The sequence below is a fragment of the Bos grunniens genome, chromosome 18 (genome assembly GCF_055505025.1).
Source record: "Bos grunniens cultivar Pamir isolate PY7600 chromosome 18, Bosgru_T2T1.0, whole genome shotgun sequence".
In the NCBI taxonomy this organism is placed as follows: domain Eukaryota; kingdom Metazoa; phylum Chordata; class Mammalia; order Artiodactyla; family Bovidae; genus Bos; species Bos grunniens.
This window is the reverse complement of record NC_141182.1, coordinates 61,187,349-61,207,486: the sequence shown is the minus strand read 5'-3', so window position 1 is coordinate 61,207,486 and position 20,138 is coordinate 61,187,349. Positions and strand designations below refer to the sequence as shown.

At 45.6% G+C, this 20,138-nt stretch overlaps 1 protein-coding gene across 2 annotated transcripts; it reads left to right on the top strand.

Annotated features, from left to right (window-relative positions):
- The first annotated feature begins 320 nt into the window (after positions 1-320).
- Positions 321-13,430, top strand: LOC147354541 (cationic amino acid transporter 3-like). 2 transcript variants are annotated; one of them, XM_086354369.1, is made up of 12 exons: positions 321-459; positions 7,687-8,089; positions 8,693-8,851; positions 10,127-10,304; positions 10,510-10,622; positions 10,772-10,994; positions 11,167-11,306; positions 11,411-11,513; positions 11,698-11,894; positions 12,099-12,265; positions 12,749-12,857; positions 13,024-13,430. In XM_086354369.1, the coding sequence occupies exons 2-12, from the start codon at positions 7,717-7,719 to the stop codon at positions 13,140-13,142; spliced, it is 1,881 nt and encodes a 626-aa protein (XP_086210495.1). In that variant the 5' UTR covers positions 321-459; positions 7,687-7,716; the 3' UTR covers positions 13,143-13,430. The 2 variants fall into 2 exon arrangements, with proteins under 2 accessions (XP_086210495.1, XP_086210497.1); XM_086354371.1 differs by having other exon boundaries at positions 343-459; positions 7,690-8,089.
- The last annotated feature ends 6,708 nt before the right edge of the window (positions 13,431-20,138 follow it).

Below are 20,138 nucleotides of genomic sequence, written 5' to 3'. Positions count from 1 at the left end.
GAAACACCTGGAGTGGTCAGATTCATAATGACAGAGAGTGGAAATGAGATTGTCAGGAGCTGGTGGAGGAGAAAGAGGAAATTGTGGTTGAATGGGGACAAAGGTTCCATTTTGCCAGATGAATAAAAGTCCTGGGGTTCCATTGCACAAGATGTGAATGTACTTAACACGACTGAAGCGGCTAAATTTTACGTTCTGTGTATTTTTACCACTTGCAGACTCAAGAATCCCAGAAGTGTCCCCTGAGGGCAAGCTCAGAAGAGAAGTGGCTGATTGCACCACTGCAGATTTGCCCCTCCCATCCCCGCCCATCCCCACCCAGGGCTTAAGAATTGTCTTTTTGTTGTGGGAGGGTTCCCAGGTTTGGTTTTTCCAGATCTATCAGCTCCAACCCTACACAGCTTTAAACTCAACCGCACTGACGGATATCCGTGCTCCAGGCTCTGCTCCTAAGATTTGGTAAGTCCTGGGTCACCCCCTCTTCTGTCGGAGACTGGGTGCTGAGTTCAGATCCTCCTAAAGAGATCTCCTAAAAGCCTAAGCGCTTCCCATGTGGCTCAGCAGTCAAGAACCTGCCTGCCAATGCAGGCGACACTGGAGACCACTCCATCCCTGGGTTGGGAAGATCCCTGGAGAAGGGAATGGCAACCCCCTTCAGTGCTCTTGCCTGGAGAATCCCATGGACAGAGGAGCCTGGCCGGCTACAATCCACGGGGTCGCAGACAGTCGAAAACAACTGAATCCTCACCTAAGGAGACCGCTTCAATCCACCCACGTGTGCAGTTGGCTCCAGCTGGAGGGTGGAAAGACCCATTTTCCAGATGAGAGCAGAAGGAGTTAGGAGTTGATAGGCTTGTGTGAGGAGAGGTGGGCAGGGGAGGAGATTGCATCAGATCTGGAGGCTCTTAGACTAATTTTTTCACTGGTGTTTAAACACTAGTGAAGATTGCTGTTATTTGGATTTATGACACGTGGGCCACTGATTTCAGTCTCCTGTGTACTGTCCATTTCTATAGGTTCCTCCTCTATGGATCTTGGGGCAACTATAAGGGACCTAATCGTCTAGCGTTTGGTACCTATGGAGGAGGGCTGTGTGGTGATTTACTTTAAACCACTTTCAGGTTCCTTACACCCAGCAGTTCTGTGAAGCTGGCTCTATTATTTATCATTGGCAGAATTTTTTTAAACATTTTAAAAATACACGTAGGGGCTTCTCAGGTGCCTCAGTGGTAAAGAATCCGCCTGCCAATTAGGAGATGTGGGTTGGATCCTTGGATTGGGAAGATCCCCTGGAGGAGGGCATGGCACCCCGCTCCAGTATTCTTGCCTGGAGAATCCCATGGACAGAGGAGCCTGATGGGCTACAGTCCATGGGCTTGTACGTGATTTTGCAACTAAGCAACAACAGAAATACACGTAATACCGTGTGACGTAAAATTTGCCATCTTAACTATTTTTAGGCTTTCAGTTCAGTAATGTTAAGTATAGTCACATTACCGGGCAGCCCATCTCTAGAGCTCTTCTCTTCTTGTAAAACTGAAACGTGTCCTCCCTTAACAATTACTCTTTATTCCCCTCTCACCCAGACCCTGGAAAAGCACCATTCTGCTTTCTGTCTCTAGTCAAGTAACTTTAAGTAGGTACTTCATAGAAGTGGAATCATACAACTTTTTTCTTTTAGTGCCTGGCAAACATCACTTAGCATAATGTTCTCAGGGCTCTTCCATGTTGTAGCCTGTGTCAGAATTTCCTTCCCACCCCCTCATTCCCCCCACTGCACCGCCCAGCACGTGGGATGTTAATTCTCAGACCAGGTATCCAACCTGTGTCCCCTGCAGCGGTGGCCCAGAGTCTTCACCACTGGATCACCAGAGAATTCCCTTTCCTGTTTATTCTTTGTTGTTATTCAGTCACTCAGTCGTGTCAAACTCTTTGTGACCCCATGGGCTGCAGCACGCCAGGCTTCCTTGTCCTTCAGTATCTCCCAGAGTTGACTCAGACTTATGTCCATTGAATTGGTGATGCCACCCAACCATCTCATCCTCTGCTGTTCCCTCCTGCCCTCAATCGTTCCCAATATCAGAGTCTTTTCCAATGTTGACACCAGGTGGCCAAAGTATTGGAGATTCAGCATCAGTCCTTCCAATGAATATTCAGGGTTGATTTCCTTTAGGATTGACTAGTTTGATCTCCTTGCTGTCCAAGGAACTCTCAAGAGTCTTCTACAGCACTACAGTTCGAAAGCATCAATTCTTCAGTGCTCAGCCTTCTTTATGATCCATTCATGACTACTGAAAAAACCATAGCTTTGACTAAATGGACCTTTGTCAACAAGCTGATGTCTCTGCTTTTTAATATGCTGTCTGTGTTTGTCATAGCTTTTCTTCCACGGAACAAGTGTCTTTTAATTTCATGGCTGCAGTCACAGTCTGCAGTGATTTTGGAACCCAAGAAAATAAAGTCTGTCACTGTTTCCATTGTTTCCCCATCTATTTACCATGAAGTGATAGGACTGGATGCTATGATCTGTTTTTTGAATGTTGAATTTCAAGCCAGCTTTTTCACTCTCCTTTTTCACCTTCGTCAAGAGGCTCTTTTTAGTTCCTTCTTGCTGCTGCTACTGCTGCTAAGTTGCTTCAGTCATGTCTGACTCTGCGACCCCATAGATGGCAGCCCACTAGGCTCCTCTGTCCCTGGGATTCTCCAGGCAAGAACACTGGAGTGGGTTGCCATTTCCTTCTCCAATGCAGGAAAGTGAAAAGTGAAAGTGAAGTCACTCAGTCATGCCCGACTCTTAGCGACCCCATGGACTGCAGCCTACCAGGCTCCTCCGTCCATGGGACGTTCCAGGCAAGAGTACTGGAGTGGGGTGCCATTGCCTTCTCCGAGTTCCTTCTTGAGGCTGAGTAATATTTCATTGTCTGTATAGTGTTTATCCATTCTTTTGAGGATGAACTTCTGGGAGGCGTCCATCTTTCAGCTACTGTGAATACTGCTGCTATGAACATAGGTGTACAAATATCTCTTTGAGATCTTATTTCCAGTTCTTTGGGGTAGACACCCATAGGAGAAGTTGCTGGATCATAGTGATAAATCCATTTTTAGTTTTTGAAGGGACTACCATACTTTTTTTTTTTTTTAAAGAAAGATTCGAATGAACTCATTGGGAAAGACCCTGATCCTAGGAAAGATTGAAGGCGAGAGGAGAAGGGGACGACAGAGGATGAGATGGTTGGATGGCGTCACTGACTCGATGGACATGAGTCTGAGTAAACTCCGGGAGTCAGTGATGGACAGGGAGGCCTGGCATGCTGCAGTCCATGGGGTCACAAACAGTCAGACACAACATGGGGTCACTGAGCGACTGAACTGACTGAATTTATTTTTTGGTTGTGCTACACAGCAGGGCATGTGGGATCTTATTCCTTGACTACGGATTGAGCCTGTATCCCCTGAACTAGAAGGTGGACTCTTTTAACCACTGGACAGACAGCAAAGTCCCTAGAAAAAACATACTTTATCAGGAGCAGCTGCACCATTTGTATTCCTGCAAACAGGGCTAAAGTATTCAGCAGCAGCATTTGAGCAAGAAGGCAATGCAGGTTCAGAGGAGTATATGACTCCACAGGAGTGTTTAAGGAGCCAAAATTCTAGTGAGTTTCCTGACTCTAAATCAAAACGCTAACCTTGGACTTTGGAGTATCAGGGTGGAAGCCCCTGACGGTGACTCGTGGTCTCTGAATCAGCCTAACCCTGTGGAGCCATGTAGGGAGGAGACGTTTCAGGCTCCACAGCAGCAAGAAACAGAGTCCTGCCATTTCTGATCCAGAATGGAGGCTAGTTCCCTCTTCCTCTAGGCAGCTGGGAGGGCACTCTGGTTTGATGCTTTGACTGAGCTGGGCCACAATCTGTCCCTCCCTGTGAATTCCATCTGCTTTCTGCCCCAAAGTGAAGTGAAGTCGCTCAGTCGTGTCTGACTCCTTGCGACCCCATGGACTGTAGCCTACAAGGGTCCTCTGTCCATGGAATTTTCCAGGCAAGAATACTGGAGTGGGTTGCCATTTCCTTCTCTGCCCCAAAGCAGAGTTCCAATTCCTTGTCAACTCTGCAAGCCATGGAGGAGAAAGCTTCAGATTTTAGGATCCTTGGTGGGGAGATGGGTGGAGTGTGAGACTTGTTGTAGAATCTTGTGCCTGATGCACAGTCTGCTTAGTCACTCAGTGGTGTCTGACTGATCCCATGGACTGTAGCCCACCAGGCTCCTCTGTCAACGGGATTCTCCAGGCAAGAATACTGGATCAGATCAGATCAGATCAGTCACTCAGTCATGTCCAACTCTTTGCAACCCCATGAATCACAGCACGCCAGGCCTCCCTGTCCATCACCAACGCCCAGAGTTCACTCACACTCATGTCCATCGAGTTAGTGATGCCATCCAGCCATCTCATCCTTTGTCATCCCCTTCTCCTCCTGCTCCCAATCCCTCCCAGCATCAGAGTCTTTTCCAATGAGTCAACTCTTCCCATGAGGTGGCCAAAGTACTGGAGTTTCAGCTTTAGCATCATTCCTTCCAAAGAACACCCAGGGCTGATCTCCTTCAGAATGGACTGGTTGGATCTCCTTGCAGTCCAAAGGACTCTCAAGAGTCTTCTCCAACACCACAGTTCAAAAGCATCAATTCTTTGGCACTCAGCCTTCTTCACAGTCCAACTCTCACATCCATACATGACCACAGGAAAAACCATAGCCTTGACTAGACAGACCTTTGTTGGCAAAGTAATGTCTCTGCTTTTGAATGTGCTGTCTAGGTTGGTCATAACTTTCCTTCCAAGAAGTAAGCATCTTTTAATTTCATGGCTGCAGTCACCATCTGCAGAGATTTTGGAGCCCCAAAAAATAGTCTGCCACTGTTTCCACTGTTTCCCCATCTCTTTCCCATGAAGTGATGGGACCAGATGCCATGATCTTCGTTTTCTGAATGTTGAGCTTTAAGACAACTTTTTCACTCTCCTCTTTCACTTTCATCAAGAGGCTTTTTAGTTCCTCTTCACTTTCTGCCATAAGGGTGGTGTCATCTGCATATCTGAGGTTATTGATATTTCTCCCGGCAATCTTGATTCCAGCTTGTGTTTCTTCCAGTCCAGTGTTTCTCATGATGTATTCTGCATATAAGTTAAATAAACAGGGTGACAATATACAGCCGTGACTTACTCCTTTTCCTGTTTGGAACCAGTCTGTAGTTCCATGTCCAGTTCTAACTGTTGCTTCCTGACCTGCATACAAATTTCTCAAGAGGCAGATCAGGTGGTCTGGTATTCCCATCTCTTTCAGAATTTTCCACAGTTTATTGTGATGCACACAGTCAAAGGCTTTGGCATAGTCAATAAAGCAGAAATAGATGTTTTTCTGGAACTCTCTTGCTTTTTCCATGATCCAGCGGATGTTGGCAATTTGATCTCTGGTTCCTCTGCCTTTTCTAAAACCAGCTTGAACATCAGGAAGTTCACGGTTCACATATTCAGAATACTGGAGCCGGTTGCCATTTCCTCCTCCAGGGCATCTCCTTGACCCAGGCAGGGAAGTCCTTCATTGGCAGGTGGATTCTTTACCCCTGAGCCACCTGGGGAGCCCAGAGAAGGGGTGGTCTTTGTGATTTCAGCTTCTGGATAAGATCTCAGTTGCAGACATCCTGTCAGCATTTTTGTGACTCAATGGGTCATTGGCGATTGTGATTGATCTGTGTGTTGCTGCAAGATAAACTAGCAAATCAGGATCTCTGGGATCCCTCAACTTCTTTCCAGGAGAGCAAAAACAATGGTTGAGGCACTGTGTTATTTACTTAGAGCCTGGGGAAAAATAAGAACATCAAGCTGTTTTTCCCTTGGAGACTATTTGGTGCTACTTTTTCTTTGTTTCTGTCACTTCTTTAATTAGTACTGTGGACTCCGCATTTTGGAACCCAGGTAAGACCTTGGAGATTAAATCTTTTGTCTACAAATAAATGAGAGGATGGAGAGACTTTTGTACCGGAAGGGTCCTGCAGGGTCCTCTTTGAGTTGAATCCCTCCTTTTTTCCTTTTTTAAGCTTTTTTATTGGAATATAGCCGATTAACAATGTAATAGTTTCAGGTAGACAAAGGGACTCAACCATATACATACATGTATCCATTTTTCCCCAAACTCCCCTCCCATCCAGGCTGCCACATAACACTGAGCAGAGTTCCCTGTATAGCAGAGTTCCCTGCTATATAGTAGATTCTTGTTGATTATCCATTTTAAATACAGCAGTGTGTGCATGTCCATCCCAAATTGCCTAACAATCTCCTCCCCCTAGTCTCACCCCCACCCCGAGGGGAATAGGACTGGGACCAGAAAGGGAATACAGTTTTGGATAGAGAGATGAATCATAGAGTCAGCAAGTGAACTTGGTTACTGGCAGACTTGGTTTCATTGCTCTGATCACTGAGTCCCTTCAGCTGTCATATCACACATAATAGGGAAGGGGGGAATAATGCTGGTAATAATTAATCTCCCTGTTTTATAGGAGAAAGGAGGACACAGCAGTATGTAGCTTGTGGGAAGTCACATAAGCCACACATCACAGTGCCAGATTTGAACCAGCAGAGCTGGGTGATTTTGCTTTAAAAATCAACATTCTTGGGGCCTCCCTGGTGGTCTAGAGGTTAAGACTCAGTGCTACCAGTGAAAACGGCATGGGTTCGAGCCTTGGTCAGGGAACTAAGATCCCACAAACTATGCTGCAGGGCCAAAAGATTAAAAAAAAAAAAAATCCAGCATTCTTACCCATTTAGCTAATACCATTTAAGCAGCTACTGTGTGCTAGGCTCTTTGTTGAAAGATTTTGCTTCTCTGTGTGTGTGTGTTAGTCGCTCAGTCATGTCTGACTCTTTGTGACCCCATGGACTATAGCTCACCAGGTTCCTCTGTCCATGGAATTTTCCAGGCAAGGATACTGGAAGTGGGTTGCCACCATTTGTTCAGTGCAGGGGTGGGAAGCTTTTCTTTCTAGGTTCTAATCATTAAACTTATATAAGACAGATTAAATAAACTCCTATGTATGGGAGTCCCATAAACGCGCTGAGGTTCAAAGACAAGCAACTGAGGTTTAAAGGCTCCCCTGAGCTAAGGAGAAGGTCGGGAGCCGGGGGTGGGGGTGGGGTGTGGGTTGGGATCTGGGGCTTCAAGGAGAAGAGAACCCGCAGGAAGATGGGAAGGTTGGTAAATTAATGTTTGCCACTCACTGCAGGTAAGTCTTCCTGAGATAAAGAGTTATCTCTGGTAACAGCTCTCTTCCTGCCGTAGGTCCCCTAATCTAAATGATTTTGACCAGTTAAGGGAGACTAACTTAAGCCTAAGCAAGGAGATTTTTCTGAATCTTTTGGGTCTTAATTGCCTTCAGCTCAAAACAACCCACAAGCCAAAAAGGCATGTTTACGGAGACGTATTCTTCTCCCTCTCACTTCCCTTCAAGCAGCTCTTCCAGTAACTTTGAAACATGTCAAAAGTCTTCTTTATGTTTGAAGAAAGCAACACTCAGAGATGGAGAACTTGACCCATATGTCTTTATACCACCTGCCCCTCACCACTCCATTGCTCTGTGGAACTGGACTCTCAGGGCCAAGGGTAGATGGACCTTCTTGATGACTTTGTGTCTTGTTTTCTCAGCAGATCGTGGTCTCCTCAACTCCATCTAGGATGCTGCGTCACTCTGTTCGCCAGTTTGGTCAGAAGCTGGTCCGCCGGAGGCCACTGGAGCCCAGAGAGAAGTCTGAGAGTCTCCTGTCTCGTTGTCTGAACACCCTCGATCTGGTGGCTTTGGGTGTGGGCAGCACCCTGGGGGCTGGCGTGTACATCCTGGCTGGAGACGTGGCCAAGGATAAAGCTGGACCAGCGATCATCATCTGCTTCCTGGTGGCCTCCCTGTCTTCTATGTTGTCTGGGATCTGCTATGCCGAGTTTGGGGCCCGGGTACCAGGCTCCGGTTCTGCGTATCTCTACAGCTACGTCACCGTGGGGCAGCTATGCGCCTTCATCACTGGCTGGAATCTTATATTGTCCTATGTCATCGGTGAGTTGATGGGGAGGGGGGAGGTGTGGGGCTTAAGATGAAGAAACTGGGAGCAGGGATTTAGGTCTTCACTCATTCATGGGAAACTTTGCTACTATCCACTTTGGTGGTGGTGGGGAGACGGGGGTCATAGCAGCAGGCAAACCTCATAGCTCCCTTCTTCTCAGCTCTCTCCTGTTATCTTTAAAGGATGGACCCAGAACAAAGAAGGGAAGGGAACTGCAGAAAGTGGGTGAGAGGGAGGCAGGGCCCACAGGCTCATCCTCTCACTGTATCGAGGGTCTTTGTTCAGCTGTTGCCTTTATGGGATTTCCCTCTGCTACTTGATCAAAAATTTCAACCCTCATCTCCCAGACCTCCTGCTCCCAATGACCTGTTTTCCTTTTTTTTTCACATAACATTGATCTCCTAACATTAAACAGTTGATCTATTTTGTGGATCATCCTAGTCTACTCTTTCCAACCTGTGAAAAGAATCTCTTTGAGATTAGAACATTTTGTATGTTTCTCCCTAGCCCCTTCCCCTGCCCAAAGACATCCAGTGACACCAGGTAGGGGTTCAATGAATGTTTGCTAATGAATGTTCTATCTTCTGCTCCGGCAGGTACCGCCAGTGTGTCCAGGGCCTGGAGCTCCACCTTTGACAGCTTGATAGGGGACCACATCTCTCAGGCATTACAGGGAACTTTTTCTCTGCATGTGCCCCACTTCTTGGCCGAGTACCCAGACTTTTTTGCACTGGGCCTGGTGCTGCTGCTCACGGGTAAGACAGGGATCACAGATAGGATGGGAAGAATGGGGTGTGGAAGTGGGGACCTGGGGTAGGAAAGGCTTGGGATGGAAGAATGGTAGAAGAATTACAACTGGATTGAAGGCTCTAGGATATGAGAGACAGGAAGGTGAGACATAGACCATTGTTTTCCACCATTGGCACTACTGACAGTTTGGGCTAGATCATTCATAAGTGTGGCAGTTGTCCTTTGCATTTGATTTTTTTTTTTTTTTGACTGTGCTGCAATGCATGCTGGATCTTGGTTCCCCTGTGCATGCATGTGTATGTGCTAAGTCTCTCAGTCGTATCTGACTCTTTGCGACCCCATAGACTGTAGCCTGCCAGGCTCCTCTGTCCATGGAATTCTCCAGGCAAGAGTACTGGAGTGAGTTGCCCTTCCCTTCTCCAGGGAATCTTCCAGACCCAGGGATTGAACCTGCATCTTCTGCATTGACAGGAGGTTTTTACCACTAGTGCCGCCTGGGAAGCCCCTTAGTTCCCCTGTGTGCATGCGTGCCAAGTCACTTTAGTCACCTCCAACTCTTTGCAACCCTATGACTGTAGCCTGCCAGGCTCTTCTGTTCCCTGCTACTAAGTCACTTCAGTCATGTCCGATCAGGGGTCAAACCTGTGCCCTCTAAGGTGGAGGCACAGAGTCTTAAGCGCTGGACCACCAGGGAAGTCCCTGGGTTTTGTTTTTGTTGTTTTAAATCACTGTCGGGTGTTGAGTGGCATCCCTGGCCTTCACTCACTAGACACCAGTGATGCCCGCCCTCCCCCCAAACTGTGACAATAAGAATGTCCCCAGACAGTGCCAACTGCTTGGAGAACAAGATCACCCCGCTGAGAACCATTCACTTAGACCAACAAGTTTCTTCCTCTGTATTAAGATCAAAGATTTTTTTTTTAAATTAAGAGGTAATTTACATAGCATAAAATCAACCATTTTATTATTTTTCCCAGCTTTATTCAGATAAAATTAACATCCAACATTGTATAAGTTTAAGGTGTACAACCTAATGATTTTATAGACCTGTCTAGTGGGAGATGATAGTCACAGTAAGAAATTAACGATCTTAAAGTGTGCAATTCAGTGGGACCTGGTATATTCACAGTGTTCCGTAAGCATCACCTCGGTCTAGCTCCAAACATGTTCATCACAACAAAAGGAAACCCTGTATCCACTGAGCAGTCACTGTCCACCTCCTCAGGACCCCAGCCCCACGTAACCACTTTTGGATGTCTCATATTCCATCTTTCTCACAGGAATACTGGTTGTGGGAGCTGGTGAGTCAGCCCTGGTTAACAAAGTGTTCACAGGCTTGAACCTTTTGGTTCTCAGCTTCGTCATCGTCTCTGGCATCATTAAGGGAGACCCGCACAACTGGAAGCTCACGGAAGAGGACTACAAACCGAACATATCTGGATCCAATGATTCTTCTAGGTTAGGGGGGTTCTCTGGGCCTTAGTAATGCACGTGGAGGAGGGTGCAGAGGTGGGAACGTGGTGGAGACTAAACAGACCTGGGCTGATGAATCCAGGTGATGGGGCTCCTGGAGCCCAGGACTAGTGGTGTGAAGGGAAGAGTCCAGAAGTGATGGCTGAACACACCTCAACCACATTCTATCTTGCTCCTTCTCTCACCATAGCTCAGGCCCTCTGGGTGCCGGAGGGTTTGTGCCTTTTGGCTTTGATGGGATTGTCCAAGGAGCAGCTACGTGTTTCTATGCATTTGTCGGTTTTGATGTCATTGCTACTACAGGTAATGTGGTCATGGTCCCATCCAGGGTGTGGACACAGATTGGGCTGCCCTTGGGTGTAGGGGTTTCTTTTGCAGGTTCAACAGGAAAGGGGATTTTGTGCTTTCACCCTGGCATGTTTCCTGACCCAGTACTTCCTCCAATCCTGCAGGGGAAGAAGCCCGAAATCCCCAGCGGTCCATCCCCTTGGGCATCGTGATCTCACTCTTGATCTGCTTTTTGGCGTATTTTGGTGTCTCAGCGGCACTCACCCTCATGGTGCCCTACTACCAGATTCATACTGGAAGCCCCTTGCCGCAGGCTTTCCTCCACATTGGCTGGGGCCCTGCCAGATACGTGGTGGCTGTTGGCACCCTCTGTGCTCTTACATCCAGGTCAGTGTCACGGGTTTCTGCCCATTGACTGTCAGATGCTCAGGTATCCCAGCCCTTGGAAATGGGAGAAAAAGAGAGCAAGATAATCTTGCCCCGTGTAGACGAGGGAGTGGATGCCCTGGTCTCTACTGCTTCTCCACGTCCCCACACATGTCCTCGTTGTCTCTCCCAGCCTCCTGGGTGCCATGTTCCCCATGCCCCGTGTGATCTACTCAATGGCAGATGACGGGCTCCTCTTTCGGGGACTTGCCCGCATCCACGCCCGCACCCGTACCCCCGTCATGGCCACCTTGGCTTCTGGAATTCTGGCAGGTAAAGAAATAATGGCCATGCCTTCTTTGATTAATTTTCTTAGTTTGGATATTTCTCCTGGGTTCTCACTCCCCTTCCCCACCTTGTTTGTGCCCTCCTTCTAGGGGTCATGGCATTACTCTTCGAGCTCCGTGACCTGGTGGACCTCATGTCCATCGGGACCCTGCTGGCTTACTCCCTGGTGGAGTTTTCTGTCCTTGTCCTTAGGTGAGACCCCACGACACCTTGGGTGGGTCTTGGATACTCGGGATTGATGAGGAGGGAATTGTCTTCTGCTTCATGCCGCCTTCTTAATGTCTGCTCTGTTTAAGGCAGCAGAGATTTGGAATACGCTGTGTGAGTTGGATGAGTAGGGGCTGCTGTTAAGATTGCTTTAATATTTCTAATTCAGATATCAACCAGATGAGAATTTAAGCAAGAAGAAAACAGAGGAAGAAACTGAGATGGAGTCTGTAGTTGAAGCAAGTCCTTTGAACACTGCATCTGAAGTGGGAAACTCAAAGATTCTCAAGAGTCTCTGTCACCCTGCCAGCACCATCCCCACCCGGACCTCTGGCCAGATTGTCTATGGATGTGCCTTACTGCTTGGTGAGCATCGGGATCTCTCTCCAGTGGTATTCTGAAATTGACAAGATAAGGTGGGAATGTGTATTTCATCAGTTGAGGAATGCTGGAGATACGATGAGCTTTCATGATGTGGGAAGTTTTGGGGAGGAGTGTGACCCAAGGTCTTGACATCTTTGGCTTCTGGAGTCGAACCTGTTCTGTTCTCCTCCACCTTGACCCTTGCAGTTCTCCTGCTGACCATCCTGAGCCTGATTCTGTCCCAGTGGCCCAGCCAGGTGTTCTCTGGAGACCCCGTGCTCACAACAGCGGCTGTGCTGCTGCTGCTGCTCATCACTGGGGTCTCGGTCATCATCTGGAGGCAGCCCCAGAGCCTCAGACCTCTTCACTTCAAGGTAGGTGACCTTACGTGCCCAGAGTGTCCACCTTGAGTGAAGGAAGTCTGTGTGCTTTAGGTCTAAACATCCTTCACTGGGACTTCCCTGGTGGTCCAGTGGCTAAACTCTGAGCTCCCAATGCAGGGGGCCCGGGTTCCCTCCCTGGTCAAGGAGCTAATCCCACAGGGTACAGCTAGAGATCTGTGAGTGCAGCGAAGATGAACGATCCCACCCACTGCAGCTAAGAGCTAGTGCAGTCAAATAAAGAAATACTAAAAAAAAAAATCTGTCTAATCATCCTTTGCTGTACCAGGGAAGAAGAATTGTTAAAACCCTTTCCTGGACCACCTCCCTGGTCCACATTGTATATGTGCTTTACATATACAGTCTGAGCAGCCACTGAACACACAGCCTGAGGACTGGTCTTCTCGCCCACCTGGGGTCGGGTCTCCCTTTCAGACGTCTGGGCTGTGTTCAGGGATGAACTGACTCTGCCCACAGGTCCCTGCTCTGCCTGTCCTCCCACTGGTGAGCATCTTTGTGAACATTTACCTGATGATACAGATGACCTCTAGGACTTGGGCCCAATTTGGAGTCTGGAATGTGATTGGTAAGAAGTTTTCTAGGATAAAGAGACTGCTTGAGGGATTGAACCCAATACTCTTCTACAGCATCTCCCCTAAACTGTCTTGGCCGCCATAACAGGAGGCCTTTTGGGCATGTGTAACTGGGTGCAGCTCCTACTTTTCCTTTTCATCGTCTCATTTTCCTCCTAGGGTTTATCATATACTTTGGATATGGGATCCGACACAGCTTGGAGAACAGTGAGCAACATCCAGCAGCCTCCGCTTTCCAGACTCTTGACAAGAACATCCCAGGTGCTGAGTCATCTTAACCACAGGACATAGATGCTGAGTGGAATCCCTCCAGGCACTGGAGAATCTGCTGGTTCCAGGGGCACTTTAAGTCTCTATGGACTGTGACGGTGGGGGTGAATTTAAGGCCCTTTACTCATTGCTAGTGGATGAAATGACTTATCTGTTGTCTAGTTTTTCAGTAAATGTTTCAAAGCATGATAGATATGTACAGAAAAGTGCATACCTCATACCTGTGCAGCAAGATGAATTTTCATAGACAGTACAACAAGCTAACCAGAAAAAAATAAATAAACTACTAACCTGCAGGGAGAAGTATCATCGTGTGCCTTTTTCCAACAAAAGCACATAGATTGCTACACAGGAAGAAAATGCGGGTAACTATATACTGTGTCAAGGGTTGCACTGTGTTTATTTAGCTGTCTGTGATGTGACTCTTCATTTCATTAATCTTCTTTAATGTCATTCATTAACTCTTTGTTTTTATTTCCCAAGAACTCTGTGGAAATTGTTCCTAAATATTAAAAAATGTTGAGGGACTTCCTTGGTGGTCCAGTGGTTAGGAGTCTGAACTTTCACTGCTGGGTTCAGGTTGGATCCTTGATGGGGGAACTAACGTCCTTCAAGCCATGTGGTATATCCAAATCTTTTTTTTTTTTTTTAATTGATGCTGTTGTGATTTCTTTTTCTTACTGTTGAAATGAAACACAATTTTGTGTGTTTATTTAAATTTTTCTAAAAAAACCCTAAATATATACAATTTTAAATTTACTATTATATCTCAGTAAAGCTGGAACCCAGATAAAATAGGGAAATTGAATGACTTTAGCACATTCATCATTCATTTTGAAGATGATATCATCATAGAGTGATTCTTAAACGTTGGATTTTTGATGTCTATATTTCCACTGGAATGTTTTAATACACCATCGGCTGTCTTTACCCATTCATTCATTCTTTTTTTTTTTAGATTGAGGTACAGTTGATTTACAATATTATATTAGTTCCAGGTGTACAACACAGTGACATAATTTTATAGATTGTATTTCATTTAGAGTAATTATATATTAATATAATGGCTTTATTTTCCTGTTCTGCACCATATATCCCATAGCTTATTTTATACACAGTAGTCTGTATCTCTTAATCCTCTACCACATTTGTCCCTAACCCTTCTCTCATCTGGCTGGTAACCACTAACTAGCTTATTCTATCAGTGATTCTGCTTCTCTTTTGTTAATACAGAGTCATTTATTTTTTAGATTTCACATGTAAGTAATTTGTCTTACTTTATTTTACTAAGTATAATAACCTTCAGGTACATCTATGTTGCAAATGGAGAACTTTGTTCTTTCTTATGCCTTCGTAGTATTCTATTGCATACATATACATCTTTTTTTATCCATTTGTCTTTTGGTGGACACTTGAGTTGCTTCTGTATCTTGACTATCGTAAATAATGCTAATAATATTGGGCTGCATGTATCTTTTCAAGTTAATTTTTTTCCCTCAGATATATAACCTGGAGTGGAATTGTTGTTCTGTGGTAGTTACTTTGGTTTTTTGAGGACCCTCCATACTGTTTTCCATAGCGTCTGCAAACCAGCTTCTCCCCTCACCTCATCTGTTTGCCAGCAGCCCTGAAGTACAGCTGTACTGTGTTTTCCATGTCCACAAAGATCCTGCCTGTAGGCCAGTTTAGTTCATTTCAGCTGAGTATTTCAGTTAACTTAAATACTGTAAGTTTTCACCTTATTTGAAATTTCACAATTGGCCAGGTCATTCATTACATAAAAGTTTAAAGAATGTGAGTCCTGCCTGACGCTTTCCAACCCTGTGGACTGCAGCCTGCCGGGCTTCTCCATCCATGGGGTTTTCCAGGCAAGAATCCTGGAGTGGGTTGCCATTTCCTCCTCCAGGGGTCTTCTAAACTCAGGGATCAACCCCTCTGCATTGTCAGGTGGATTCTTTACTACTAACACCACCTGGGAAGCCCCCAAAAATGGTGAATTCTGTCTAGGAGAAGACAGCCTCCAGCAGAACCTAATGGATTTGTGCATGAGTTCTGCTTCTCCAGTGGCTCAGATGGTAAAGAATCTGCTGGGAATGTGGGAGACCTAGGTTAGATCCCTGGGAAGATCCCTGGAGAAGGAAATGGCAACCTCCTCCAGTATTCTTGCCTGGAGAATCCCAAGGACAGAGGGGCCCGGCAGTCCATGGGGTCACTAAGAGTCAGACATGACTGAGTGACTAACATACACACTTTCTGCTTCATACAAATACTGTGATATTCCCCACACTCTGCAAACAGCCAAAAACAAATCCCTCCCCAACAAGAAAACAAAACAACCCTCACTCCACAAAATCAAAACATAGCCAAAACAAAACTCTCCAAAACAAAACAAAACAAAAAAAATCCCCAACTCCACAGAAAGTCAACGATTGTGGATCCCTGGGTCAATGTGAGCTCCTGAGGATAAGAGGAGGTTCTTTGGGAAAGGTGATGTGTCCATGTATATGTCATGGGCAAGTTTTTAATTAATGTATAAAATAGTGTATATCTTATGTGGGACTGTTGAGTCAAAGGCACATTTTAAAATTTTGACAAATTGCAGAAGAGGATAGTGCTGTCTAAGCAAATATGAAATCCATGTATATAATTAAAATTTTCTTAGTATCACATTAAAAAAGGAAAAAGAAACAACTAATTTTAATGATGTATTTAGCTCAGAGTATACAAATTTTATCATTTAAACATATAATGTAAAGATCACTAATGAGATATTTTATCTTCTTTCTGAACAGTCCTCAAATCTCAGTGTACATTTTACACTTATTTCCCACCTAGCCACATTTCAAGTGCTCAAGACTATGTACCATACTGGATAATGCTGATCTAGAATTTTTCTTCCCCATCCTTACCTATTGGTTCAGGGGAGCAGTCAGGTAAATTCTGGTCCATAGCTCAAATCTTGCCTGTGGCCCTGATTTTGTATGGGCTAGAGGCTGAGTGGTTTTTATTTTCAAAAAGTTGTTAATAAAGATACAGAGGAATATGTGGTCCAGAGCATATGTGGCCTGAACAACCTAAAATATTGACTATTTGGCTCTCAAGAGAAACACTTTGGCAAACTCTGGTCTGGTGTAACTCAGGTTTGTTCATTTGCAGTGTCAATGTACTCGTGTTTCTTTGCTTTTGTGATGCTTCACCTTAGCCACACACATACCTAGATGAGACTAGAAGCATCTCTGACTTTGACTTCTTGCATAATCAATTCTTCTTCCCCTGCCCCGGTCAATCTAGCTAAAGATTTTCCCATTTTCAAAGAACCAACTTCTAGCTCCATTGATTCCTTGTATCACTTTAAAAATTCCTTTTTTTTTTTTTGCTATGTCCCTTGGCTTGCAGGATCTTTGTTTCCTGACCAGGGATTGAACCTGAGACCTCAGCTGTAAAAGAGTCCTAACCACTGGACTGCCAGGGAATTCCCATCTGCTTCACTTTTCCCCACCCTAATCCCTATTATATTCTGCCTTCTTGTTTTGGTTGTTTGCTTTTTTTTTTTTTAGTTTATTTTATCCACTTGAGGTTTTTTCTTTTTGAAATTTTTTGGCTTCTTGATTTTTCTATTACTCAAAAAAGCTTCACTTCCCCACCCTCTCCCCTCCCCACCCAGCTTTCTGACTTTGTGCTTGTGCTCTCAACACTTTCACAATGATTTTCTGCTTCTCAATAAGAAAAGAGCACCTGATCCTGTCATGGACAGATTTAGCCCACCTGGAACCCCACAAGCCTGGCTGACACAGTGTTTTATTTTTAGTCACTCAGTCATGTCTGATTCTTTGCCACCCTATGGACTGCAGCACGCTAGGCTCCCCTGTCCTTCACCATCTTCCAGAGTTGGCTCAAACTCATGTCCATTGAGTCGGTGAGGCCATCCAACCAATCTCATCCTCTGTCTCCCCTTTTCCTCCTGCCTTCACTCTTTCCCAGCATCAGGGTCTTTTCCAGTGTGTCTGCTCTTCACATCAGGTGGCCAAAGTACTGGAGCTTCGGCTTCAGCATCAGTCCTTGCAATTCATTTCCTTTAGGACTAACTGGCTTGATCTCCTTGCTGTCCAAGTGACTCTCAAGAGTCTTCTCCAGCATCACAATTTGAAAGCATCAATTCTTCGGTGCTCAGCCTTCTTTATGGTGAACACAAAAACAGGGAAGTATTCAATATTTCATGAAGCATATCAATTCCTGCTATAAATTTCGAAGCAGCAAAGAAAAATAACAGGACGTTGAATTCGTCCAAAAGTTTCTGTTTTGTTATGGTAACTTCCTTCCCTGTTTGTGAGCGCATGCTAAGTCGCCTCAGTCATGTTTAACTCTTTGCGACGCTATGGACTGTAGCCTTCCAGGCTCCGCTGTCCATGGGATTCTCCAGGCAAGAATTCTGGAGTGGGTTGCCATGCCCTCCTCCAGGGGATCATCTCAACCCAGGGATCAAACCTGTGTCTCTTTCAGCTCCTGCTTTCGCAGGTGGTTCTTTAACACTAGCGCCACCTGGTGTGAATTCTTTCCAAAAACAAGTTGATATTTATATATTTAAGTGGTCACTACCATCTATGGGGTTGCACAGAGTGGACACGACTGAAGCGACTTAGCAGCAGCAGCAGCAGGGATGTTCAAGCTGATTTCAGAAAAGGCAGAGGATCCAGAGATTAAATTGCCAACATCTGCTGGATCATGGAAAAAGCAAGAGAGTTCCAGAAAAACATCTATTTCTGCTTTATTGACTATGTCAAAGCCTTTGTGTGGATCACAATAAACTGTGGGAAATTCTGAAAGAGATGGGAATACTAGACCACCTGACCTGCCTCTTGAGAAACCTATATGCAGGTCAGGAAGCAACAGTCAGAACTGGACATGGAACAACACACTGGTTCCAAATAGGAAAAGGAGTATGTCAAGGCTGTATATTGTCACCCTGTTTATTTAACTTATATGCAGAGTACATCATGAGAAATGCTGGGCTGGAAGAAGCACAAGCTGGAATCAAGATTGCCGGGAGAAATATCAATAACTTCAGATATGCAGATGACACCACCCTTATGGCAGAAATTGAAGAGGAACTAAAAAGCCTCTTGATGAAAGAGGAGAGTGAAAAAGTTGGCTTAAAGCTGAACATTCAGAAAACGAAGATCATGGCATCTTGTCCCATCACTTCATGGGAAATAGATGGGGAAACAGTAGAAACAGTGTCAGATTTTATTTTTTCTGACTCCAAAATCACTGCAGATGATTGCAGCCATGAAATTAAAACACACTTACTCCTTGGAAGGAAAGTTATGACCAACCTAGATAGCATATTCAAAAGCAGAGACATTACTTTGCCAAGTAGTCATGTATGGATGTGAGAGTTGGACTGTGAAGATAGCTGAGTGCCGAAGAATTGATGCTTTTGAACTGTGGTGTTGGAGAAGACTCTTGAGAGTCCCTTGGACTGCAAGGAGATCCAACCAGTCCATTCTGTAGGAGATCAGCCCTGGGATTTCTTTGGAAGGAATGATGCTAAAGCTGAAACTCCAGTACTTTGGCCACCTCATGGGAAGAGTTGACTCATTGGAAAAGACTCTGATGCGGGGAGGGTTTGGGGGCAGGTAGTGAAGGGGACGACAGAGGATGAGATGGCTGGATGGCATCACTGACTCGATGGATGTGAGTTTGAGTGAACTCTGGGAGTTGATGATGGACAGGGAGGCCTGGCATGCTGCAATTCATGGGGTCACAAAGAGTCGGACATGACTGAGCAGCTGAACTGAACTGAACTGAGGGATTTAAACACCTGAAAATATCAGATGCTCTAGCAATATTACAATTTCCAAGTGTTTGAAAGAATTCAAAGGGTAATTATGAAGGGCTACCATGAAGGGTTGTCTAGGTCCCAGGGACGTTTCATTTTCCTTTGGCTCTTCACCCCAAGGTCTCTGTTGCCTATTTCTCTTTGTAGCTACCACCATCTAGAGAGTGACTGGGATAAGAGGCTTTCCTCTATCTGCCCATGAAAGCAGCCATGCTTAACCCCACCGTTCTCGGTGCTTCCAGGGATCAAACCTGAGTCTCCTGTGTCTCCTGCATTGGCAGGCAGTGGGTTCTTTACTACTGACCCACCAGGGAAGTCTAAAAAATAAGGATTCAGTTCAGTTCAGTCGCTCAGTCGTGTCCGACTCTTTGCGACCCCATGAATAGCAGCACGCCAAGCCTCCCTGTCCATCACCAACTCCCAGAGTTCACTCAGACTCACGTCCATCGAGTCAGTGATGCCATCCAGCCATCTCATCCTCTGTCGTCCCCTTCTCCTCCTGCCCCCAATTCCTCCCAGCATCAGGGTCTTTTCCAATGAGTCAACTCTTCGCATGAGGTGGCCAAAGTACTGGAGTTTCAGCTTTAGCATCATTCCTTCCAAAGAAATCCCAGGACTGATCTCCTTCAGAATGGACTGGTTGATTACCAAGCCCTAATTGGACTCTCACTTGCCCATTGCACTGTCAATACTTAACAAATTTATCCTTTCTTTGTCTAAAAGGTATAAAAGCTTACTGCTCTGGTCAATTCTTCAGATCTTCATTCTCTTCTGAAAGCTCTCACGTACATGTGTGCATACTAAGTTGCTTCAGCTGCATCTGTCTCTGTGCGACCTGATGGACTGTAGCCCGCCAGGCTCCTCTGTCCACAGGATTCTCCAGGCAAGAATACTGGAGTGGGTTGCCATGCCCTCCTCCAGATGATCTTCCTGACCCAGGGATCAAACCCTGTATTTGCAGGGGGGGTTCTTTACTATTAGTGCCATCTGGGAAGTCCAAGATGTACATGTAAGAACTTAATAAAGCTTTTATTCCTGTTAGAAGGAGGAAGAAAGTGATAGGAAGTTTGGGATGGACATGCACACTCTGCTATATTTAAGATGAATAATCAACAAGGTCCTACTGTATAACACAGGGAACTCTGCTCAAAGTCATGTGACAGCC

Coding starts and splice junctions, on each gene's coding strand:
- LOC147354541 (XM_086354369.1), top strand. CDS start 7,717: ATGCTGCGTCACTCTGTTCGCCAGTTTGGTCAGAAGCTGGTCCGCCGG. Junction 10,305..10,509: donor GGATCCAATGATTCTTCTAG/GTTAGGGGGGTT, acceptor CTCTCACCATAG/CTCAGGCCCTCTGGGTGCCG. Junction 11,895..12,098: donor TGGATGTGCCTTACTGCTTG/GTGAGCATCGGG, acceptor TGACCCTTGCAG/TTCTCCTGCTGACCATCCTG.